At 42.9% G+C, this 27,148-nt stretch overlaps 1 protein-coding gene across 1 annotated transcript in view; it reads right to left on the bottom strand.

The window, feature by feature from the left end:
• Positions 1 to 27,148, bottom strand: part of btbd11a (BTB (POZ) domain containing 11a) — a 189,448-nt gene that overhangs the window by 35,909 nt on the left and 126,391 nt on the right. Inside the window, exon 2 of the mRNA XM_083935417.1 lies at positions 24,354 to 24,500. Coding sequence (XP_083791543.1) covers positions 24,354 to 24,500 — 147 coding nt within the window. The remainder of the gene's footprint in view (positions 1 to 24,353; positions 24,501 to 27,148) is intronic.

Genomic DNA, 27,148 nt, shown 5'->3' on the forward strand with positions numbered 1-27,148 from the left:
ATATAAAACAAAGAGGACTGCAACGTGCATTGACGTTATAAAAAACCTCACACTCACACAGCGGGAAACTAACCGCGAAGCAGACGACAGAGAAACACTTACTCCAGGAACTGACATCGCTCCACGGGGACCGCAGCGCTTGCCGAGCAAAAACAGAACTCCATAACCACAACATGTCCGTAAATAAAAGACATCTAGTTGTTTTTTTACCACAACACACATAACAGGCTGCCGTCATGCAAGTGGTTAAAGCGTCCCGTGGCCCCTCTGGGCTAAAAGCCAGTGCGGGGTCTGATAATCAAGCTTTCCCTGCTGTCTTTAATTGTTCTTGTGACTTTGGGTTTTGTCAGCAGGACAACATTTGCTCCTGTCTCCTTTGCTGTAATTATCTAAGCGACACTCCTATGGGGTTCATGCTTCATCTCATTTGAATTAATCATAGGGGACGGCTTAGTGTCTTTCGTTTCTCCCGGCCAAGCCCTTCCCTCTTGGAAGGACTCATTAAAGAGCAGAACTTTGTTTTTTTATTCCCTGAGAAAGAACATGGTGAAACAGCACAGAGCATGAAGTCCCCGCTATAATGAAATGTCAACACTGCAAATTCTGTCATATAGAAGCTACAAAGCCCTCTAAATATTACATTGTCTTCTCATCTCATCTCATCTTCAGCCTCTTATCCGGGGTCAGGTCTCGGGGGCAGCAGCTTTAGCAGGGGACCCCAAACTTCCCTTTCCTGGGCCACATTAACCAGCTCTAACTGGGGGATCCCGAGGCGTTCCCTGGCCAGTGTGGAGATATAATCTCTCCACCTAGTCCTGGGTCTTCCCCGAGGCCTCCTCCCAGCTGGACGTGCCTGGAACACCTCCCTAGGGAGGCGCCCAGGGTTCATCCTTACTAGATGACCGAACCACCTCAACTGGCTTTGTTTTCCTCAGCTCTCTTTTCGTCACAACGGTGCGGTAGAGCGACTGCAACACCGCCCCCGCTGTTCCAATTCTCCGGTCAAAGGTACTTGAACTCATTCACTTGGGGTAAGGACTCATTCCCTACCCGGAGTAAGCAATCCACCGGTTTCCTGCTGTCTTTTTCTTACATTGTCTTCTCTAATATATTACAACCAATGCATAAGAACTATTCTAATGCAAGTTAAGGGTTGAATGTTTTCACGGGGCTAATCATTATCATGTGACAAGATAAAAGTAACCTCCGACTCCACAACGACAAACAAGATTAAAGCCCCTTTCACACATGCACTGCAAACCTGGATTTACAGAGATAATGACCTGGAAGAGCTGTAGGTGAGAACGGACATGTTTGAATCAGTTGGATTGGATATCAAACCGTGTTCACCCTACCGGCTCCTTCATACCAAGTCAGTGCGATGTCTGATTGAGCCCATGTGTGAATGGAGCAGGAACTCACAGCGAGCGAGTGGACGTGTTGATGAGGTTTCTATCATGGGTCTCGTGTGAAGTAACCAGAAGAAAACAAACATCTAAGGGTGAAGAGGAAGTGTGATTTACAAGAAGACACCAAAGAAAATGTCAAACTGAGGAGTCTAAGTTGTTTATGACTAAACATCGGTGTAATCCGTCATGTCCTGCCTCCTGCACGCTCTACTCAGACACCTAGGTACAGCAGTGATTTGAGCTACATGCTAATGCTAATGTTTAGTAATCATCACCATGTTCACCCTCTTAGTTTAGCGTGTTAGCATGCTAACATTTGCTAATTCACACTAAGCAGAGAGTACAACTGATGCAAATGTCATCAGTGTTTACAGGTTTGGTTATAAATGCATTGTAACCATTTTGAATTCATCCTGAGGAGGACATGAATGTGTGTACCATAGATGTAGCCTCTCTGTTCTCTCAACTTGATCCAACTGGTTCGAGTCGCCATCTTGTCAGACTTTGACTCCGCCTCATTTCCTCTTACCAAAAAAGGGCATGTATGTGAAGTTGGGGGGAGGGAGATACATCCATCTGGCTGACGTATACCTCCGAGGAGAAGTGAGGGCCAGGGGCTAGCTGTCACTCAAGAGACCACGGCCCTAATTATTCCCCAATATGACCGAAACATACAGACTAGAATGTTTTTTGTACCAGTTTTAAATAGGTTTAATTATGGCCTGTTTAATATGGGGGTCAAGCTGTACCTAGTGGACACTCGGAGAACTGCAGTTTTTGGCACTTCCTCATTGGATCAACCAGGAAGTCGTTGTGTTGGGGCTTGGTGTGAACCAAATATCATGGAAACTCACGGAGATATTTCACTAAAAACCACAAACATCCACATCATGGTGGCGCTAGAGGAGTCAGGAGAAACTCTGAATGTCTGTTCAACATTTCATCGCAGTCCAACCAAATGTTGTTATATTATTTTAGCGATATTTCAGCATACAAATTAAAATGTGTAGCTGCTTCACCTCACATGTTAACACCTCATTAAAGCCTTTTGACAACACATTGAATGACTTTAATGCATTAAAGTCATTCAATGTGACGTCAAAAGGCTTTCATAATGTTTTCTCTTCTTGTGTCTGTATGTGGGTCCAGGTTAAAGACTGTCTTTTTAAGTTAAGATTGCATTTATAACCTACTTCACTTCACAGTATGCACCTTTTGATGCAACAGTGCACTCCTCTGCAAAAGGTATAATAAACCACAGTTTGAAACATAATTATGGTCTCATAACGAGAAGCCACGGGGAATGTGGTTTGACTTATTGTACTTACAGTACTGTGTTTATTGAACTGTTATCTTAGTTTAGTTATACACTTAATTATGAGTCCAATGATATGTTTTGACAGTCATTAAATGTGTGATTATATTTTTACTACATCAGCCACACAATAGAGACAATATAATTAAAGACCACAATGATGCATCGCAGTGATTCTATACGGTTGTATTTTCTCATCAGCCATTGTACACTTTAAATGTAGTTTTTTGGATAATCATCTTCTAATATGTATTGTTTGTTTATTCTATGTGTTTTGTATTTTTGCAGAGATTTGTTGGCTTTTGACAGCTTTTTTTCATCATCAGTTTGGTGCAGAATTAGTGAGGAAGCAGTGGAAATTATTCATTTGAGTTGTGATAGCATTGGGTGCAGATTCAGGAGACTCATCTCCTGCAGCTAACTCAGCATGGAGGCTGTTCTGGGGTGGAGGAAGCACGGATCTGTCAAAAGAGCAAAATGTTTATTGATAATTAGATGGATGCGATGCAGAGCAGCATTTAGTATCATGTTATCTCCCAGCAGGCTCAAAGCTCACAACTTGGAAAGAGCATACTTAAATTCAATTCAATTCAATTTATAGTGTCAAATCATAACAAAAGTTATCTCAGGACACTTTACAGAGTAGGTAAAGACCACACTCTATGACTTATTTATGATTTACAGAGACCCAACAATTCCCCCGTAGAGTACGGTGGCAACGAAAACCTTCACTATAACAGACAGGAACGTCAGACAGACCCAGCTCTGTGGAGAACGGACATCTGTCTGCACCGGAGAGAGGAAGAGAAGGAGAGAGAAAGAGAGAAAAGACGCACAGATGGACAGAGAGAGACAGACAGACACACTTCCAGAGACGCAAGCAACCAAAGCGTAAATGTTGCGTCACGTTTATGCTGTATCTTCAGTTAAACACTTGGACACAACTACACTGATGTGGCGACACCTCTAGTTACTCCGAGCCACCAGAGCTTCACAACGATTAACAAAAGTGCTCAAAAATGTACATACATAAATATTTATTCCTGTTGCCTTAATTATGTAAGTGCAGTTGACTAACTCTTGAAACCGAGGACGCTTGACCTATTTTGGATGTTTTTGGAGCAGTTAAGCAGTTAAACAGAAAAACAAAACAGTCTCAGTATGAAGTCAGCTGTGAAGCTGCAGTTTTCTCATCCATGATTATAAAAATTGCATATTTTGTAGTCGCTTTAACTTAATAGGGGTGTAACCCTACTTTGAGCATGAGATGTTCTATCAAAATGCCTATCCATTTAAAATTGAACACATTTAAATCTACAGTATGTAGAAATGTGAGTAAAGATCACATCCATTTATGCCAAATAACCGACTTTAGGCCTCTAGGGTGTTAAACGTCATTTTCAGGTTCATTCTTGTATTTTTGGTTTCTACTAGAAGATATTTACACGCTTGAATGTTCAAAAAACACATTTTTTTCTCTTCCTGTCTGTCTGAATATACCTGGACTTGGTAAATGGTAAACGAACTTGTACTTATATAGCGCCTTTCTAGTCTTCTGACTTCTCAAGGCGCTTTCACAGTGTTTGTCACATTCACCCGTTCACACAGACATTCACACTGATGGCAATGGACATCTACAGACCATCTAATCTAACCATTCACACCTAAGTTACACACCCATGTGCAGCACAGGGAGCAATCCAGGGTTCAGTGTCTTGCCCAAGGACACCTCGACATGTGGACCGGGGGAGGTGGGGATCGAACCGCCAATCTCACGCTCTGTTTTAGCACCTGTCTCTTTAAGACCCCCTCCTGAAAAAAGCACCTTCTGCTCTGATTGGTCAGTACACCCAGGCTTCCACATCGGCACTCTTGGTGTCTTTGCAACATCATTGCAGTCGTTGAATGACTGTAACAGCACTGTAGCAGAACTTTCTACCTATATATAGTACAGTTTTGACATCACAACCGTTTAAGGTGCAGTTTCTGGATACGGACTGTGTGCGTTTCTCTGTGGATTGAGTTTTTTGATTCTTTCACAGTATTTGTATAGCAACTCCAACAGCGTTATATTCAAAAAGACATGGGAATATCACTTTCTACAACACGGGCTCTTTAAAATAGGCTTATTTTGAATATTTAACATCCACAACAGACGTATTTGTGTAGTGTTTTTAGCGCACATTGTCTGTACCTAAAGTAAAAGTCAGCAAACAGGCCTGTGATTCAAGCAGACAAAGTGTGGTGAGCCAATTTCTTGTCAGATGTGACCCAAGATTGTCACTGCAAGACAACTGTTATGTTCCCTAATGGAGGACTGAGATGGAAGATTCCTCCGCTGTCCTCTGACACACTGCCATGGCCTATAGTTCCCCCGGGGGCCGAACCGAGGACATTTAATCATCACTTGGTAATATGACCGACTCAGAGCTCTGCCTTTGGGGAACATTAGCAATTCCATGGCAACTATTAATCACAGTCAATTACAGGACATGTCATCATCAACACAGGACTAGCAGATACTTTTACCCGTGCTGTTCAAGTGGAAATTAATCACCAGCAGACATATTTAATATGGGAAATGTGAAGGGAGGTCAGTGATAAGTTAAGTGTTTAAATAGACAGCACATCCATTAACAGGTAAAGTACAGTGGCTGCTTTTAAGATTTTATATGTCTCTATATATGTTCGCAGCCTGGTGGGTCTATAATCACACTTTTACAGTGACCTATAAAAAAGATCAGTAGCTGAGTGACCATCTGGGGTTCTGGGAGTTTAACCTCTGGACCAGTGGACCTGTGAGCCAGAGAGGAGCCAAACAGGACTGAAAATAACTGTTTTTTTCTATTCCTTTCTACTGGCTCTGCAGAGGGGAAGAGAGGTAGTGTCGGTCACAAGAGGACAACTGATGCATCTGCTATTTCATCTTTTTATACAACTCATTGTAATGTGACACAGTGTTTGTGATCCGAATAAATCCCCGCAACATGGAAAAGCAACAGGGCACCATCTGCAAAAGTGGTGCTGAAAAAAGAACCAAAAACATCTAAGAGGGAACGTATAAAGGGCCTAGCTACAAATGCTACACGATGATTCATTCATTCTGAAGCACCAGACATGAGAGCAGCATTAGCCATGTCCCAGCCATTCAGCTGCCTTCAACCTCTGCTGAAAATAGCGTTCAATGCTCACATGAATGACTAAAAGCAGTACATATGACTAGCAAAGATGATGAAAATATATATTTTAGAGCAAGGAAAATGCTGAAAATATCACAAAATAACTGGAAATGATAGACAAATGACTCCTAATGTTAAAGCTCTAATACTTTTACAATATCACTGAATTTAGTGATTTATTGTGCAACAAGTCCTCCAACCCTTACGACCAAATACACGTAGCTCGTTTGTTCATACCCTCTTATACGACCTACAGAGGCGGAAGATCAACACATCTCATACCTTTATGAAAAAATGTGGTTTACATTGTTAAAAAGTCACAATTTAGTGAGGTTTAGGCAAAAAAACACACAAAAAAAAACTCCCAACGTGGGTCAAGAATAGTGGTCAGACCCTGACCTCCTCCCCATACAGACTTTGTCACCTGACTTACTCCTTATACCCCTCATTACAATGTAAAAGACTAGAGTTCACAGCCACAATAAATGTGAATAATGTGCTTGAACAACCTATGGGGAATCTTTTTGGTAGAGGAAGGTCTCAGTCCATGGAGTTAGCATGACACTCTGCAGCACTACGGGCACTTTTAAGCCTCTTTTAGCTAATATTCTTTTTCTTTTTAATGCAATTTCACTCTTTGATTTAGTCTTGAAGCTCTCCTTAACCCTGTTTCCAGCAGAGGTTGATAAAAAAAAGCACTAATAAATCATCTGTACACTATCTGCAAAGTTAGCAACAGCGCTTGCTGATGAATTGGAGTAATTAGCAGCTAAAGACCGTGATATTTTTGAGTTGGTAGCGATCAAAATAGCGCGTGAAGCTGAGAAAATTCTGGGCTTAAATTCATCTGGTGGCCAGAAACGTGACCTCACATGTCAGCCCTCTAGCATGTTAGCATTACGACTTTACAAGGTGATGACTACATTCAACATTCAAGGATTTATCCGTCACATATTCCTAAATATGTGCAGTGAAATGCTGAAACATAAACTCCAGAGGACATGTTTAAAGTTTAGAGTGCGATAATTATAATAGAAAAGTGAGAATAGAGCAACTGTGACCACCTCAGCCCCCAAAGTGGCAAAAAAAAGTCCATTATCTCAGCTATAAATGTTTCTTCAAGGTTAAGGTGTCGTGCATTAACTTCACTGAAAAAACTAATTAAAACTTAGTTAATGTGCAGTTTCTAACCAACCACCAGCCACAAAATAGTGCATCTCTGGAGGCAGGTGCTTAAAAGGGATCCCTTGAAGGCAACAGAGGAATGATATACCATCTGTTCACCCCCAGGATCCTTCAACAGAACAGTGGGTACAGAATAATTTATTGAATTGTTTACTTTTAAATGAGAAATTATCTTAAAACATATTACATTTATTTCAATTCTTTTATTTGAGTATCGGGGGGTCAAATGTCTAGTCTCTATTCTACCCCCCGTCCTCCCTGGAGGGTATTTTGACTAAATATGTGGAAAGAAGGTGATGCAAGATGTCGCAATTTGAAAGAAATACCAGTTTAACAAAGTCAAGCTTGTGTTTCTGCACTGTTTCTATATCACATTGGAAAGAAGTTGTGCTGCAGAAACTATGATTCCTTCTATTTGGCCATTACCGCGTCCCATAGAAGCCCCTCGTCCGCTGCACCTGTCCGCTCCCGGACTGATGATTGTCTGCAAAAGCAATGAAACAAAAACAAGAAGTGGCCAGCGTATCGAGAAAAAGAAGTGGCTCCAAAGTCCCAGGGTTCCCCGAGAAAGTCTGTTCATTAACAACTGTGGAAAATAACACAAGACAATACTTTCTGAACTGTATCTTTATATTGCTTCATCATCCTGTCTTCATTTTTGTCCAGATCTTTCCAGTCTGTGGAGATGGAGCTCTCTCTCTCTCTCTCTCTCTCTCTCTCTCTCTCTCTCTCTCTCTCTCTCTCTCTCTCTCTCTCTCTCTCTCTCTCTCTCTCTCTCTCTCTCTCTCTCTCTCTCTCTCTCTCTCTCTCTCTCTCTCTCTCTCTCTCTCTCTCTCTCTCTCTCTCTCTCTCTCTCTCTCTCTCTCTCTCTCTCTCTCTCCACCAAAACACCAATCAGAACACAGCATCAGCGGCCTTTACACAGGAAATCGTGGTTAATATCGCCCTTGAAATGACGTCCAACTACATGAACATCTCTCTCTCTCTCTCTCTCTCCCTCCCCCTCTCTCTCTCTTTGTCTAATGGCTCTTTTAGGGACTTTAATGGCTCTTCTGTGAAGATCTGCAGAAGCACGACTGCAGTCTGCTGCAATGTATAAAAAATAACTCTCTTGTCTGTGGTTTTGATTACACACTGCATCAAATGTGCTTCAATAGTATTGCATTTATATTTAAGTTAGTGGCCTTATAGTGGTTTTATTTTATTTTAGAAATGCTTCACAATGAAAGCGCATTTTGCTAACATTTGATAATTGGAACAGAACACAAAGTACAGCAGAGGTCGATGGAAATGTCAATTTCTTGGAGATTCATCCAATAGTTGTCAAGACATATGAGTCTGGACCAAAGTGGGGGACCAACAGACACTACCATGGTGGTGATAGAGGAAAAGTTAGAAGATCATCCAAGTCATTTAGACCAGCCAAGCAAACGACAGACGGACAGACCCTCCCGAGAGCGATGCCACTGGCTAAAAAAAGGGGTACAGGCGCTACTTTTAAGGAGCTCTTGTACTTTCTTGTACTTACATATGATTAACAGCAAAGGTCAAATATTCCCAGTGTCAAACATAAAACAGGTTTTAAATCAAACCTTTATTTAACCTGGAAAAAAGACTCATTGAGATTAAAATTCTCTTTTTCAAGAGTGTCCTGGCCTTAGCATAAAGTCTGGAAACAGGAGGAAACGGAGTGTTTTTAAGGCCAATTTATTATTGTGATAACCTTCTGAAAAGTCCTCATCCACTCTCGTGTTTGGTCACATTTTCTGTGTTTTTTTAAATTTGAGAAAGAAAAAAGAAATCGCACCATAATCATCGAAGGTCAGAACATTTCAAAATGATATCCTGTAGAGAAAACATGAATGAAATGTACTTTACAGCATTAAAGCAGTTGGAAAAAAACCCTTTTAATCGAGAATTGGTGTCTAATTTCTCACTTGAATAAAATCCTACCCAAACTTTACGCAAGTTCCCATTGAAGCAGCTCAGTTACTCAAAAACCTCCCATCTTTATCAGTAGTATACATGTGTGTAAGGACTCCGCTGAGTTAAAAGCCGTAATCGCAGAAGACGGACTCGACTTGTAACAGCAAATGAATGATGAGTCAAAGATAAACTGCCAATGAAGCCGGAGAGTAATAACCTCCGAACGACAGAAGTTCGGTCAGAATACCAACAGCTATTAGGCCCTTTTGTGAAGTCCCCTTTCCATCAGATCACTTCTGCAAAACAGCTGCCTATATTTGCCTCCAAACAGCTGCCCCTGTCTTCCCTTACTGGAAACAGTGAGATGAGAACGAGGAGCAGCCTGTTCAATTCAACGCCTTATTACCCCAAAACTTCCATTAGCCTTCTGGGCTCTCTCCAAAACCACTCAATTAGCGAGCGTGCATTATCTCTCAGCAGCACCGCTGAGAGGTCTGTGGTGTAATGTCCGCCGTCTCATTGCAGCAGGACTCGAGTGTAAAGTGGATGTTGAACTTGGATTACTTCAGCTTGCCCCCCGGCCACTAAAGTCAGAGCTGAGGGAGGGAGAGGCTCGAGTATCGTCGGCTCTCGCATGTCAGGCTGATGCGTGATGATTATTAATGAAGAACATCTGCCCGCGAGTGTTGTACCTCTCCGGAGAGGTGTCGCACACTTGAACGCTCACATATGCCGATGCAGTCCCGTGCACTCACCGGCCTCGTTGGAAATGCAATACGTTCAATAGACTTTAATTAGAATTCAACACTTGGGCAACATGGCAACGGCGTGATCCATTGACAACATTGACTGGAGACGTAAACAGAGGCAGCTGACCTTAAACGTGATTAGGAAACACAGTAATTAGATCTCAATCTCCACTAACAACAAGTTGGTGGTTATTAACTTCAGGAGTCCTTTAGTCAATGGTCGTATCTTTCAATTAACCTCAAGAACATGAGAAAAGAAACTATTTCAAATTGGTCTGGTGTTGAATGCTTTGGTGTTGTTGTGTAATCAGGGCTGTAAAATGGAGTGCACTGTTGTTTGGGCTTGATAGGTCGTTCTTTTAGTGAGTTTTTAGCTTTCCCCATTCGCCGCCGCCGGCCAAGTTGCCATGCGATGCATTCTCAGTTGGCAAGTAAACTGCTGAGATCTTTATCCACCGTTCGTCCTTGTTCTTTCTTTGTGTTTTGGAAATTGCACATCAGCCTTTTGTCAATGCTTTATGGAGGACAAAACCACATCCAGTAATGCTTTTTTGAACCAGACCAGGGGTGAATAACAAATACAAGAATGCTAATTCTTGGCTTTGTTGTAAGCTTTAGTTCCAAAAAGTCAAGGAGAAAGCGAACAGAGGAGCATATTTAAAGCTTGCAAATAAAGTTGATGCAAAGACACAAGTAGATGCTAAGTTACAAGGAAGTTATGTGTTGAAAATACAAAAATAACTTATACCAAGCAAGCCCCCACCACAGCGACTTCCGAGTGTCCACTATGGGGCAGATTTCATAATAGAGGAGTGACAGTTATAAACAAAAACTTCTCTGTCCATTCGCTGGTGAACTGAGGGTTTTCTGTATCAACCTTTCTTTTTTCCAGAGTAGAAAGAGACATTGCGGTGACGATTTAACCACAGATTTAACCAGACTGAAACCATTACAGCGTAGCTTGGCGAACTGTTGCCAAGAGCGTAGCGGAAGTGCACGGACAGTTGTGGCCGCACGCATGCATGGAGCGTGTGGAGCAAACCTCCCAGCGCACCGGTACTTGACGCGCTGAGACAGTTGCACTGAGATAGATACGAGAGAGGACAGCAGCCATGAATTACTTTTTCACATAGGCTTCTACTCAAAGGGCCAGTAAATATTCCCTCGAGGGCCGGATTGTTATTTTTCTCCCCAGTATTAATTGAATGAATGGGAAGTTTGCTTCCTTGATCAACAGTTACTTTCAAGTACTACTACTGTTTATGTAGTTGTTGTTTATTGATGATGTTCAGTGTCAAGTTAGTTGTAAGTACATTGTTGTAAGCACTTGAAATACAGTCAGTGGGATGCTGTGAAACTACAGTGATGTACATCCTGGAGGTCTAAAAACTACTGTTTCCTATTTAGAACTATTTAACTTCCTGCTTTTTCTTGTATCGATATAGTGCAATTTTAATTTGTTTGCTTTATTCATAGACTGTTTTATCGTTACCATTTTGGTGTGGACCCTAGGAAGACTAATGATCACTTTGTGGAAGCTAATGGGCATCCAACTAGAGATTACAGAATAAAAACACTCATTTTTCAGCCACATTCGGCCTGCTTTAACGTAGATGTCTTTTGACCTTGAAATTACCCACGCCGTGCTTATGAAGACACGAGAATGCAAAATGAGAAAGACCCCCAGTGTCTGAGTAATTCAGCACAGAAAACGTGGTCTTACATCTTCCTTTTGTGCTCCAGTTATTCCTCAAACAGCTCTTTAATCGCTATTCTTGTCTTTGCAGCAATGAGCTGCCGTGAGTGAGCGGGATCCTGTGGCAGGTATCGAGGGACATTAAACCATTATACAATAATGAATCCAGCCTTGCGTAATTACTGCAGCATGCAGCAACAGCCTACAAGGTTCTCCAGCATGTGTCTTTTGTGTGCGATGAGGAGGTGTGTGTCTGGAGGATTGTGATGAGGGTTCGTTTGTGTCGGCATGCCCCTGCCGTCCTCTTGAAGGTGCTGGGAGACAGATAAGGAAAATGGCTGCACCCTGCTCCTGTGACTGAATGAGCAGCCTCATCTTTACAGCCAAGTCAACATTTTCCTTTTTTTCTGTCTCTAAGATGGACAGACATGAAGACGTGAAAGGCACAGTGGACCTTTGGGAGGACAGAAAGATGAAATGAAGAGGACGAAACGACAGCAGGAACCTTTCCTCAGCACATTGAGATACTGTTCTGCCCTGACATGTCCATTAGAGAGCCACACTGAAAAGGACATGAGGGTGACATTATCATCAGTAGCTGCAGGGGTCAAAGTAAGGATGGACATTTCAAGTAATTTCCCTATTTGAGAACTCACATTACATTATTGTAGAGCACTCGCAAAACACAAGAATGGTTTCTGGAATTAGTTCTTGATTATTTGATTAGTACGTGATGGGGATCATGAGTGTTGAGACCCCACCAGATCAGCTAGCTTAAGCTGCCATTAGCGCTGCCACTGGCCACCAACCCGCCATGACCCCCTTATGCTAAATGAGTAAGGTTTAAAAACTTAATGTTTCGTCCACACACTCTTGTCACAGCATGATCTTTCTTGAAAGAGACAGCCTCAATGATTCGTATAACCCACGTAATCATGAGGACGCTAGTGGCCTCATTTATAAAACTGTGCGTAGGATTCACGTCAAAGGTGGCGCACGGACAAAACATAGGATGTGCATGCGCATAAAACTATCAGGATTTATAAAACAGTGTGCACGCACATCCTACGCCGGTTCCCCTTCAATCACAATCAACTCTAAATCCAAAACGGCTGTAGAGTTTCGACATGTGGTAGACACAGTTAATGCAGCATCAGAAGGTCGAACCATGGCCGACATGAAAAAGAGATGAATGAAAGTATTTTCACTCTCACTCGGTGCTCTTATAGTGACATGAGTGCAGTCAACAGCACCGGTTACATTTGAGGAACAGGACATTGCTCTCCCGTCAAGTTTGCTTTTTATAAATCCCAAAGTTTGCTCAGAAAGTACCGTACGCCCTCTTCTGTGTGTACGGCACCTTTATAAATGACGCCCAAGGACGTCCAGGGCTGCCTCTAAGGAGGACGTCAGCTGACATAGTGCAAAGAGCAACAAAGTCCTCGTAGGGAGGAAGTCAGGTGGACGGATACACAATCAAATACACAACTTTCACCCAGGAGACGGCTGTTTGCTTCCCACGTGAGAGAAAAGTCAATGTGACTTAAAACTTACTTTTGTTACGTAATTTACGTGCTTAACAATTGCCACACATGTAAGTCACAAAACCATCAGACTTATTTGAACCCAAACCAAAATTTTTCTAAACCTAAATAAGAAGTTTTGTTAGAATTCTCAATGTTGACCATGTGTTTAAAACTGCGGTGTGTAAAGTGTCATGGTTTGATGCGTAGGGTTACCCAATATGCTAACAGTAACCAATGTAGAACATGGGGAATTAGCAAGATAGCTAGCTTACTAGCTAGCCGCCTGTATACTCCTAACTTGCAGTCCCCTCTCCACTGAGGAAATTCTACTAGCGGCTGGGAGATACGCCGGGATCTTGTGGTATGCTAGCTAGCTAGATAACTTTCTACCTTACTATTAGATGAATTGACTACCCACACAGCTACCGCAGCTTATGTTATGTGGAGAATTGAGTCAGGAGGGAGCCGACCGCTGTTGTCCATGGTCAAAACAATCATACTTAAAATGATTTTATGAGCGTATTGAACGTTTTCATAATATTATAACATTACTGTACACATTAGCTTGGTGGCTGCAAGATTCATTTTTCATAGTAGCACATCGTAGTGAGATATTGACAGTTACAAAGTAAAAAAAATTAGAAGCGAGTACTTGATCCATGTAATTGAATGAATACTGATGTCAAAATTAGCTTTTTTTAGTACTCATGTCCACCCAGAGGAAAAGAAGTAGATAAATGCAACCTTACGGCTCAAACTGCATCACCCCATTTTCTGAATGCAAGACATTGTTTTTTTTCCTGAGCTTTTATCAACTCCAGAGAAAATAAGTCTGACTGAGTCATTTTTTAAATTTTCTATCACCCATGCTGAAAAGTGGGTCAGATGTGAGATTAAGAAAGATGACGCATGGCGAAGCAGGAGAAGTATTTCAACTCTAATATGATGAAAAATGAGAATAGCATGGACGGTTTTTAAGATGAAATGTAACACCTCCCAGTGAATCTCCTCCGTCAGTGTGTGTGTGTGTGTGTGTGTGAAGCTAACCCATTATCTCACATCCACTTAGTGACTGGGATAATGGAGCAGAGACTGTGATATTCATGAAATCCTGTTGAAATGTGGGGTGCTAAATTTGAAGCCTATGGTCACCAGCCAAAATATTAGACAGGTATTCGCATTCACTTCCTGGAAAAAAACAGAAACAACATCCCATCACTGTGCAATTTTCTGTACCCTTTCAAACCAGCCCACAGCTCCTGCAGCTTTGCAGGCGTAGAGGGATTCCTCTCTTTGTGAAATCCACTCAGGCCTGAAGAATAAGCACTTTTCCTCTCTGCCTATGCACAGTAGAATACAAAATTACTCATTTTTTTTCAACGTGGCTATTGTCAGCCCGGGAAAATACAGAGGGAGTGTTGCCTGAATGATTAAGAACCACCATCACCCTAAAACTCAAACTGACAACTGCGTATTTAGTCGTCAAACAGAAAGGTGCAAATTAGACATGATTTTCTTTTCCCATGGAACTTAAAGTTTTAATCCTTCACATTTCGTCCTGGTCGATTTCGTGACAACCGTGGTTACCTTGGTAACAGCAAGTGCAGTTTAAAGCAACAGAAAATACTCCCCGTGCAGCTGCAGAGTCAGAAATACAACCAAAGATCATCTGTATGTGTTTATAGTGCAGCCAAATGAACTGTTTGGATGAAGTAGTCGTTCGATGGATCTGATTTCATAGCTCGTGTGTGCAGCCTGTTGCTGCTAAAGGTTCATTTATGTTCCCTTTACATATGAAAATAGATATATTGATTTAATGTAACTGTCACTGCACACTTTGCATCCTTTACATTGGCATATATGTTTTTCCATAAATCCTCTAGAGGACAGATCAGTTAAAAGTTTAGGACAACAACAAATATGACGGAGGAGGAGGTCTTAATATTGTAACACCCAAGATAAGGGCGCACTCACACTGTCCTTCCGCACCGGGCCAAAACAGGTTTTTCGGGTCAAGCCTAGTGCGTTTGAAAAAAGAAGGAGGGACCATGTGCGGACATTTAACAACAACAACAATGGCGGCGAAAGGTTCACGTTGGTGTGATGCGGAGGTGGAGTGTTTACTGCAGATTTGGTCGATGAAAATATTCAAAAACAGTCGACAAGACGCACAAAAACTCAGAGGTCTGACGTCGACGTCAATCAATGCGTGTGACGTGTTACAGCGTGATGACGTATAGACAGGCAAGAAGCATTTGTGCGAGGCCCAGGTAGTGTGAGTACAAACGGGCCTGGAGGGGGGGACAAGTACCCTAAAGCCCGGGGCACGGTGCAGAAGGACAGTGTGAGTGCGCCCTAAGAGCCAAAACCGGAGGCAGCATTGCAACAGTGGTCTGTTAGGCAGTTGAATACATGCAATACTGAGCTCTTCTGCCATTTTTTAAAATGTCTTTGTCCTGTGGTCATGTCTCACTTGAACCATAGGCTACATTGTCCCCACAAACGGTGGTATGGATAGGCTGCTAAGGCTTATTTATGCCCAGCCTTAGAATACAGAGCCCTATCAGCTGACTGCGGCTGCTCCTGGGTCCATTACTTGCTGCAATATTTGAAACCAATTTGTTGTCAAAATATACTTTAAAGGAAACCATAGTCTTGTGTCATGGATGCTGTTTTAATAACCGATTGCTATCAGCGCTAACCACTGCAGCTATGTAAAGTATGTTATTCCATTTCCTGTAACTATTTCCCTTCAATAAAAGCCAGTTGAATGTTTTTAATATGCAGCAGCAGCAGCAGCAGCAGCAGCAGCAGCAGCAGCAGCAGCAGCAGTAGGAAATGTCTGATTTGCTTTGGCAGTAACCTGATCTGGCTCTGACGGGGCTGCAGGGCAGTGAACATTCAACAGGGAAGCTGATATTAATGAGATGAAATTAAAAACACTAACACTACTGTAGATCGCACGCTGCATCATTAGTTTGACGGCAATTTGAATCCAGGGCAGACTCTGCTACGAAGAATAAAACTTTATAGAGTGGAAAATGGCAAACACACACACACACACACACACACACATATATATAACTCAATAAAATGAACAGTAAACATTCAATACGTTAAACTCAATATACAAATTCTCATAAAGAACATATGTGGATCGTCCTCCATTTGAGTGATTGGCAGTTCGATCCCCACCTCCCCTGGTCCACATGTCTAAGTGTCCTTGGGCAAGACACTGAACCCCAAATTGCTCCCCGTGCTGCGCATGGGTGTGTAAATGTGGTGTGGGGTTAGATTAGATGGTCTGTAGATGTCCACTGCCATCAGTGTGAATGTCTGTGTGAACTGGTGAATGTGACAAACACTGTGAAAGCGCCTTGAGTAGTCAGAAGACTAGAAAGGCGCTATATAAGTACAAGTCCATTGACCATTTACCATAAATAAATAAATATTAACCGTCCCAAAGGAGCAGAAAGAAGTTACTTTGGCAGTATGAAATCATGAATTCTAACTTTAACAAAAGCCCATGCATACTGAACATTTCTCCCGTGGTAGAGAGGCACACCCAGCTTCAGGAAAGGAATGAGGGCCCCATTGTTAGAGTCCTGCACTGTATTACATTACGCCGTTTATTTGCCTAGTGGCTGCTCTCTGACCCCAAGGGCCGGCCCCCGTGCTGACAGATGAACGGCCTTTCCCCGCCACACCTGGTCACAATATGTCAGTTCAGCGCCTACAGATCACACACACACGACGCGGCATGGGAAGGCAAACGGGGAGAGAAAGCTATCCTTCAAGGCAACGAGTCAAGAGAAATGAGGGAGAACGCAAACACCCAGAGCATCAACTGCCCAAATCTGCCGTCGGCGATCTGCTCTCATCACTCCAACAAGAAGACGTGAAATACGACGAGCAGTGAGATAATGGTGACCTCAGAAAAAAGACTTATTTTTCCACCTCTGAAGAATGAAATTATGGATATAGTGATGAATGTCGCTCTTTAACAGCCTCTTCTGTCATCCATTAATTACAAAATGACTCGGGTGTGAAATTGCCCCGACAACCTGCTCTGTGTGGCCGCTTAACTTTAGACTGATCCTGTTTATTGTTCAGATATTGAGCTTATAGCTTCAATGATTGATTTTTAATTTCAACTGTTTAAATGTGTTGATACCGCGCCGATTTTGCTTCTGACCGTGCAACACCTGCTTCTTATCATCCGTTTGTTCCAGCTCTCTGCTGTTGTGATGTGAGAGAGGGTATGTGCAGCATATGTACATTAATCTATCATTAGTACGTGATCGCGGGTACAAGCGGCCGATATGGGTTTCCTCAGGAGGGGGGCTGGAGTCTCCCTTAGAGAGAGGGTGAGAAGTTCAGCATCCGTGAGGAACTCGGAGTAGAGCCGCTGCTCCTTTGCGTTGAAAGGAGCCAGTTGAGGTGGTTCAGGATCATCTAGTAAGGATGAACCCTGGGCGCCTCCCTAGGGAGGTGTTCCAGGCACGTCCAGCTGGGAGGAGGCCTCGGGGAAGACCCAGGACCAGGTGGAGAGATTAGATCTCCACACTGGCCTGGGAACGCCTCAGGATCCCCCAGTTAGAGCTGGTTAATGTGGCCCGGGAAAGGGAAGTTTGGGGTCCCCTGCTAAAGCTGCTGCCCCCGCGACCCGACCCCGGATAAGAGAGTGAAGATGAGATGAGATAGTACGTGATTTATTATTATAAACATTCATTCAATTTGCATGAATAAACCAGGCTACCGCCGAGGTGAGTGGCCGCCTCCAGAACGCTTATGAGCCAGAGGCGCTGTTGTTCACAAACACTGAGGAAATCTGCATATTCTCATATTTTTGGGCAGTATGGAAGCTGAATTATGACACAAATGAAAACAGGTAGAGCCGGAGCTACTTAGGTAGCTGCGTTTTTCTCTCAAGTTGCCCTCACAAGTGAAGCAGTGGTGTAGGAAATGTTCAATGTGCATTAGCGGTAACTAAATACGGCTCTGGCTGAGTTTCAGTTAGATTTATTCACTAAAATCGCCCTAAACAAGGTCCTCTAACTGTTCAGCTGCCAAAACCCAAATGAGAGGAGAGATAAAAATGTTGACATGCATATTTTATTAAATTATCAATTATCATAATGCACTTGCTGTATTAAGCTTTTACGAGCAGAACTGAGCTTTCAGGCTTTCTTTGGCCGAGGTTTCGCCTCTCATTGGTGCAGATGTACACAGTATACATAATAGTGCACATAAATAAACATTCAACCCCCTCTGTATGTTTTTCATTAAAATAATATAAACATGCAATATTTATCTTTAGTTAAGTATCAGGTTTCTATCAATAGAAACTACTGTAAATGCAATTGTCTGTAGAGTTAATGCATTAATAATGTATCAATTTACATAACCTCTATAATTATTATTTATTATTTATTTTAGTTTTAATTATTTATGGTGGAGCCATTTTCATAATTAATATGCCAGATTATTATAAACAAACTGTATAAACACAGAGGTAATTTCAGTCTGTGTTCTAATGATAACTGTTGATAAACCATGTGCCCGTTAAGTCGACGGTTCAGGAATAAAAAGACAATTATTCATTCATTCATCAGCAACTGCTTGTCCCTGTCGGGGTCGCGGGGGGGGGGGGGGGGGGGCTGGAGCCGATCCCAGCTGACATCGGGCGTGAGATGGGGTCCACCCTGGAGAGGACGCCAGTTTATCCCAGGGCACATAGAGACGAACAGAGACAGACAACCATTCACACCTACGGGCGATTTTAGAGTCATCAATGAACCCAACACCTGCACGTCTTTGGACTGTGGGAGGAAACCAGAGAACCCGGAGAAAACCCACGTAGACACGGGGAGAACATGCAAACTCCACACAGAAGGAGAACCTTCTCACTGTGAGGCGACAGTGCCAAATCATAACAAAAGTTATCTCAGGACACTTTACAGAGTAGGTAAAGACAACACTCTATGACTTATTTATGATTTACAGAGACCCAACAATTCCCCCGTAGAGTACGGTGGCGTTGAAAACCTTCCCTATAACAGACAGGAACGTCAGACAGACCCAGCTCTGTGGAGGACGGACATCTGTCTGCACCGGTTGGGGAGGAAGAAAAGGAGAGAGAGAGAGAGACAAAGACAGAGAGACTGACACACTTCCACAGATGCAAGCAGCCAACGAGTAACAGTTCCTATAATAATATCTATAGTAATGTGAATATGACTTATATGTTATGGCAGTTAATACAGCAGAATAGTAGGATCACGCACAGCTAAGGTGACAGAATATGACAATGATAATAACAATGTTGGCAAACATGATCAATGATTAGGAGTGGCAATATCAGCTAAGATACAGCGAGACACACCACTGATGGTGTTTTTAACAATTATAATGTTATGATGGTGAAATTGATTTGTTGAAGCAACAAAACAAACATTTTTCTTCCAAATGAAACCGATGAAACCAAAAATATGGACACCTTAGTATAGAAGCCCCCCACGATACAAATAGAGCAGAAATACAGAAACAAGGGCAGCTGGTGCAGAATGTTCAGTACACGTCATCAGCACGGTTCACGTCTCATGTAATTGCAGCCTAATGCACATTCGTAAACATGTTCTCAAAGGAGTTGAATCACCAGCGCACTAGCACGTCAGTAAAAGCTTCCGCTTTTCTTGTTGACAGGAAGTCAGATTGTGTTCTTTTATCTTTTTTCGCCACTACAGTAGTACACTCTCTTTATTATGCTAGTATGTATATGATGTATAGATGCTATAATGCTTATTATGGCCATATGTTCAGTTCATTTTCTTTCACGTCAGTACATGTGCTAAAAGGAGGACACACTTCTACATAAAACAGACGACCACACGACATTTATATGATATGTTACAACCGCTAATCTACGAAGCCCTTGTTGGAGTGTCTGGTGGTGCCTGTTCATCTCTGTCGCTCTGGCTGTAGAGCTGAACAATAACAAAAATTCCTACTCTTCAAACCAATCGATTGGTGGATGGGGAAAAAATCTCCACGTTATCTCTGGATGAACTTCGTCCGCATGCACAGTGTGTCGACGTTTTTTACCAAGCTGTTTAATCCCAGTGGAGGAGGGGCCGGACATATACACTGACCACGAAGAACAGCGGTCACATCCTCCATGTACAAGTGCTGAACAACAACAACTGAGGAGAACTGAACGAGGCTGGATCGTATACATCTGTCCCCTCTCTACGTGCTTCAGCCGTCACCCAGAGCACGCTCTCTAACTTGTGCCGGCATTTTTACTTCTGCGGACATAACCCTCCAATGACCTCGAACACCGGGTGCATTCATCAGAAGATCAAGTTCAATGAGAATTTTTGTCGCTCGAGAGCATATTGACCGACCGATTGACTAAATGACCGCAGGACGTCAGCCCTATCTGGCTCGTCCACACCTGCAGCAGTGCATGTTGATGTTTCAGGAACCCCCATGCAAGAACACACAATACTTGTGTGATCATTTTGCTTTTGGTCTTTTGTCTGGATTTGTTTGCCATAACGAATGCAGTGTTACCACAGCTATCCTTTAAACGCACGCATAAATCCGAGGTGACAGGCAAACTTGCCAACTCTTGCAGGTTGTTAAACCAGTTTCTGATAAACAAACTAAAGCCTGTGAGCTGTAATAGAAAAGTTCCAACACATCTTCTTGATCTCCAGGAAATACAGATGGCAGAACATGCTAAAAGTAGCGCCCTTAATGCAATCATTATGCACGTGATAAAGCACATTCACACTCATGTTAGTCAGTAGATCAATCTGTTCACGTAATGCAACACAGGGAAGAAATTATGCCACAGAGTGAAATCCTCTAAATGACTATGAGCAGCTGGCATCAACTGTATTAAGGGCCACACGTCGAAACTCTGGCAACTCGACTGTCCGTCCCTGGAGGTGAGGACGTCCATCTGAGGCGGTCAAACGCACGGAGCTTTAAACAGGAATCAAACAACATCCTGCGCCGCTTTTTCTGCCTTCTGACTGAAGTGTGTGAGCAGAATGTCCTGCGCTTTGATGCTAATGATGCCTTCAAAGTGTGAGCAGTCGTCGCTGCATCTGCCACACAGTGATGTTGATGATTTTTCCCTCACAAGGTACCCGCAGCATCCCGGTAAATGAATCCTTTACTAAACCAAACAGCAGACAGAAATAGTTTGCAGCGAGCTGGTGAACATACTGGAGCATTTAGCTGCTTAAGAGCCAGAGGCTGGTTACACAGAACACTCGTTTTCTCCTTAAATATGAGACTTAAATCTGAATTTCTTCTTTGCTGAGGGACAAACTTAAGGCCCCTACACATGATCTGCACTAAAAACGCTCTGCGCCGGTCGTTCCATTCATTTCCTATGGAGGAGGCGGTAGAGCTCAGTGTAGTGGCAGCACCCAAGGTAGCGACACGCACCGCTCAGATTTGCCTCTCTGACGCTGCCCTCAAAATTAAAATCAGTTGAACTTTGACCTTGTTGCCGCTGACCTTTCAAAAGCGCAGCCCATGAGATAGAAGCTTTGGGAGTAACGTATACGTTTCCAGAGAGCGACATCAAGCCGGCTAGAAAGATGGAGGAAGAATGTTTGTGTGTCTGACAAACTATTTTTATTATTTTTTGTATTTGTGAAATTAAGTGACAGATAATGTGACACGAAGGACAAATACATCACACCATGTGGACCACAAACACAGACTGTGGATATAAAGTACAGCTAACAACAGAATACAATGTAAAATTACAATATGTATAGTATATGGGTAGTACAGGTGTGTGTGTGTGTGTGTGTGTGTGTGTGTGTGTGTGTGTGTGTGTGTGTGTGTGTGTGTGTGAGTGAATGAGAGGTGGACTGTATGGTATTATATACACATAATATGGCGTATATACAGTAGATGATACGATACAAGTAAATAAAATAAGGTAATGAGTAAAAAATAAGAGGAGGGTAAGGGGATATGGGAGAAGAGAAAAATATATATATAATGAAATAAGATACATTATAAATAAAATTAAATAAATAAATGAATAATAATAATCTGCAATGGGACAATAATATATACAATGAGAGGTGAGGCCAGCACAAAAGGCTGATCATGTGAAGGCCCCTTTAGGAACCTTTTCAAAGTGTCCGGTAAAAATATACTGTTTCCATGGAGACTGTTTGTTTGTTTGCACTCTTGCAGTTGTCATATCTGTTTAGCCTCACAGTGAATGAATGCTAACAAACTGATCTTCATACTGGGGGTCCCATCTCTCACCCCCACACTTTAAGAACACAGAAGCTTTGTCATCTTCCTTTCTTACATATTTTTATTATACTATATTATGATTGCACCCTCATCCGTTTCTGTATGTGGGGTTTCGTTCTTCTATCCATCTCTTCAGCTACAGTGGCACACATTTGACTTCTCGTGCTAACTAACCGGTCCTTATTATATTTATTCCAAGCATGCAAAGACAAAGCTGCACAGAGTGCTTAAAGGCGTAATCATTGCTGTGACACAGATACTGGAAAGACTACAAATTCTTATTTTAATCAATGATGCATAGTGAATCGCTGGTTTGTAATGCACTGTGGGGACAAAATAAACCTTCATGCAGGACAAATGTGCACGGATTCTGCGTGCGGATATCCGGAGGGGACAGGGTGATCTAATATGTGACTGTGGAGAGGGTGGGGTGAGGTGGGGTGGGGACAGGAGGTAGTGGGGGTGTCAGAGTTAAAGGTGGTGCACTCTTTGCTTTCAAGTGGAGGTTAAAAGCCTCCGAGGCGGTGACCTTGGATTTAAAGGTCTCTGGTGTGACTCATAAACAGGTGTTAGAGCAGCTGTGGTGGAGCAGAGTCTGGCTGAGGGGGAGAGACGGACGAGGCGGGGAGAGGGGCTAAGGGGACCGTAGAAAGGCGGTGGCTTGTCCTCAGACCACCGCGGTCGCCCACAGGGATGGGGAGTATGCGTTCCTTCACACTAATGGGACTCTTTGGCAAGTAGTTATGGAAATAAGTCCTTGGGATGATTTGATGTGCGTAACAATCACTGCTGCTGCATTTCTAACATCATCAAACACGAGTGTCTGAGAGGCAATCACTGTAGCCTTAAGTTGCTCATATATATAATGGGCCGTGTTTAATATCTATTTTAATGCCCCTTTAAGTTTAATAGGACGCTTTAACAAGGTATAAAAATTTAATGTAGTATTTAAATAGATTATTATGGGTCATCTTAACACTATATTTGCTATATATTATAAGTAGAGTGTATTAATAAAACTCTGCTAAGGTAATAGCTCTGTTATCTTCACTAAACACCTGTTTATGAGCCTGCTACATATAAATCATCTCTCTGTGATCTCTTATGTGTAACATATTAAAGGCCCCATATTGTAAAAAGTGAGATTTCCACGTCTTTTTAAATTATAAAGCAGGTACAAGTGCTTTATAAATACTGTGAAAGCATGACAACTCTCAATCCACAAATATACGCACACGAGTTAAGAAACTGTGTCTTCAAACAAGCCGTCAGGACTTCTGTACGGTTGTGATGTCACAACTATACTATGTAAAGGTAGAAAGTGCTGCTACAGCGCTGTTACAGTCATTCACAGGCTGCAATGATGATTGCAGGAGGCTGGGCCTTATCAAGAACCCTTGCACATGATTGGATAAACCACTTGTCCGTCATCTTTATTGACGTGCTACTTCAACCGCTCACATGAAACCAACCCGTGACGCTGATGAGAGCGACGGGCGAAAACACGGTTTCCACCAACAAAAGCCTTCAGAGCCGTTCTCTGGTGTTCCTTTAGATTCTCTAGATTGGACAACACGAATGAAATAGCAGCATCCATGTTGACGCCTGCTTCCTCGATGCGAGCCGCTTTTTGCATTCTCATAGAGGCATTTTCATTATGATGCAGTTTTATGTGGATATACTGCAGATCTGCTTGTAAAAAAACATCCTTTAATGGAAGAAACTCTGCATTTTATAAAAAGAAACTCCCCTCACTCACAGTGCCGTCTCCTCGTCACACGTCTCATTCGCTCCAGTTGATTATAATACTCTGTTTTGTCATGGTGTAAGCTCATTAAAATGTCAAGTGCAGAGCTTCCGCAGTTTATTTTGGGTGATAAATAAAACAGCAGGAAATATTTCCCATCACAAGGAAAGTGCCCTGTGCACTGAGGCCCTGTGGGATTGAAAATGGTTTCAAATATTGATATAAGGTATCAATAAGGTGTCAAATTTCAGTATCATGCCTACACTACTGCTTTTCCTTTCAGTCAGTTAAGTGAACCATGTGAATACTTCTGCGGGTACTCACTCAGCTCTGCGATGCTGCCCACCCGTGTAGCGAGCAGCGACTGTTCCAGCGTGCGCAGCTCGGCCTGGGTGTATCCCTGACCCTCGGCCCTGCCTAGGCGCTGCTGGTCCCGGTGCAGGTTCAAACTCTCCGGCAGGCTCAGCACACCTGCGGACGGGGCAAAAAGGACAAAGACAGGAAACATTTATACGCTGGGAATTAAAAAAAGTTTGAATCTGCAGCACATTTCAGCTTCTCGCTTCTTCTTTTTTTTCGCTGATGTCAAACGAATCCCCGACTTTGAAATATCAGGGGGAATGCCAACTCTGGGAAAAAAGCCTACAACACACTGATCAGCACTTTACGTTAAATATTCAAAACAGGGTAAGCTGGGTAAAATGGATACTGTTTCACATGCAGCAGCTGGACGGCAAATATTTGTTTGAGGATTAAATGTGGAGACGCAGGTTAATAGCAAACTGCGCCGTACGTCTTAACGTTTGTGGTGAAACATCACAGCTGGTGTCATGAACATAGAGTCAGACTGAACGTTTGGGTGAATGGGATGTTGATGTATTTTGTCTCTGGTGATGTGCAGCAGCTCTTCTAAACAAAGGTCTCTTTTGAGCATCAGAATGACATGACTGGAGGTGCATCATTGCTACGTGGTCTCATGGGAGGGCGTATAAATAGCACGCCACTTTTCGTGACTTTCATGACTTTTCGCGTGCATGTCTACGCATATTAAGCTTTTCGAATGTCATTTAACGCCCGTAGTTCCCCAGGGTTACGGTTAGGGGTTGGGGTTAGGGTTAGGGTTAGGGGTTGGGGTAAGGGTTAGGGCATTTCACGCCCGTTATTTCAGCCATCCTTCACATGAAATATTGATTTAAAAACAACCCTCTGGCAGAAAGCTCCACCACTTGGGTTTTCCCTCAATGACATTTGTGCGTCAAATGACAACGCCATCTCTGCACTATACAAGTCTATTGAGACTACATGGCGTGAAATGACACGCAAAAATCATGAAATGCGTTGTAATTATGCGCGAGATGGCTTGAGAGAAATGGCGTGCCATTCACACGCCTTTTGTTGAGACCAGGCTGATCATTGCAGCAGAACCGGTTATCGTCTTTGAAATAAATTGTCTCTACAGTGAAATTTTGAGCCTTGCAGTTTGATACTCTCCTCTTGGCTTTACGCCTGACTTTTAGTTCATAGCTTGAGCTCAAATTGGGCCAATTAGGCTCTGAGCAACATTTGTTACTTGAAAGCTGTAAATCCAAAGCACGGCCGTGAGCGTAAACAGTGTTCAGTCGTGTATTTGATCAAAAGGTGTGTACTGTGTGTTTTCTTATTATCCCGTCCTGCAAACAAGGTGCTGCTGATAGTGTTGGCTGGAGAGGATTAATCCATTTATGTGGCATTACTGCAGCCAAGGTTTTGTTTAGCTGCAGAGAAAGGCTCGTGACAGATGGGGTATTGAGTTTTTTGCTACAGGAGAATGGAAAGCAACACCCCGCCGAGTGCTAATCCTAATGACACAGCGCAGAGGGATACGCCGTTTCTCAACAAACAGTAATTACAACATGGAGGAACTTAGTCAATTTGTCCGTGCGCGATGCCAGCGCCTAAGACAAAAGACCCACGCAGCGGACACACACTGCTGCAGCCTCGGGAGTCTGGAGTCTTCCCCTCGAGTCCTCCCACCATGTCCTCTTTCTCACAGTGTCCAGCCCAAGAATTCCAGTATTCCCCGGTCACAGTCCCGTTCCCTCTTCCTCCCACAGCCTTTTCCGGGGAGGTCAGCTTTATTTGGAGCCTCCGATAATGATTCCAGCTGCTTTTTCTACGACTGTTTAAACACTGAACTGTATCGATGGAACAGCTAGTATTAAAGTGTGTCTCGTGCAATTTCTTGAAATGTACGGTCTGCAGTGGTTAAAGAGAAAAACGATTCCCCTGTAAGCAATTATTGTGTGTTTTGCAGGACAGAGAAAACTGGGCTACATTTGGGTGTAAAGTATCTAACCGCTGCATTTAAATAAATATATATAAAGTATAGTTTAGAGCTACTTCACACTGAAATATAGTCATTTAAAAGGGGACGTATTTTGCTCATTTTCAGGTATTGTATTTTGGGCTTCTACTAGAACATGTTTTCATGCTTTAATGTTCATAACACACATTATTTTTCTCATCCTGTCTGTCTGAATACACCTGTTTTCACCCTGTGTCTAAAACGCTCCTTTTTAGCGCCTGTCTCTTTAAGACCCCCTCCTGGAAAAACCCAGTCTGCTCTGATTGGTCAGCATTTCTGGGTCTGTCGTATCTCTGCACCGCCATTGCAGCCGGGAAATAACTGTAACGTCACTGTAGCTGCACTTTCTAGCTACTGTAGATTCTGTAAATATAGTATAGTTGGGGCGACTGTGGCTCAGTTGGTAGAGCGAGTCGGCCAATGTCCGAAGAGTAGGCGGTCCGATCCCCTCCCTGCCCTACTCGTGTCATGGTCGTTCATTCGACGTACACTTCACCCACCTTGCCTCGTGTGAATGTGTATGACTGCTGCATGTTTGAGGAGGTGGTCCGAGGGGCCGTAGGCGCTGATTGGCTGCCACGCTTCCGTCAGTCTGCCCCAGAGCAGCTGTGACTACTACGTAGTTTACCACCACAACCATGTACGTCTGTGTGAATTAATGGAACCTGGACTCTGTAAAGTGCATTGAGCACTGAGAAAGACGCTATATAAATCTAAGCTAATCTAAACGCCACAGGTAGTTTTGACGGCTCATTTAAAGCCAAAGTTTCTGAAT

The sequence above is a fragment of the Echiichthys vipera genome (genome assembly GCF_963691815.1).
Source record: "Echiichthys vipera genome assembly, chromosome: 20".
Classification (NCBI taxonomy): Eukaryota; Metazoa; Chordata; class Actinopteri; order Perciformes; family Trachinidae; genus Echiichthys; species Echiichthys vipera.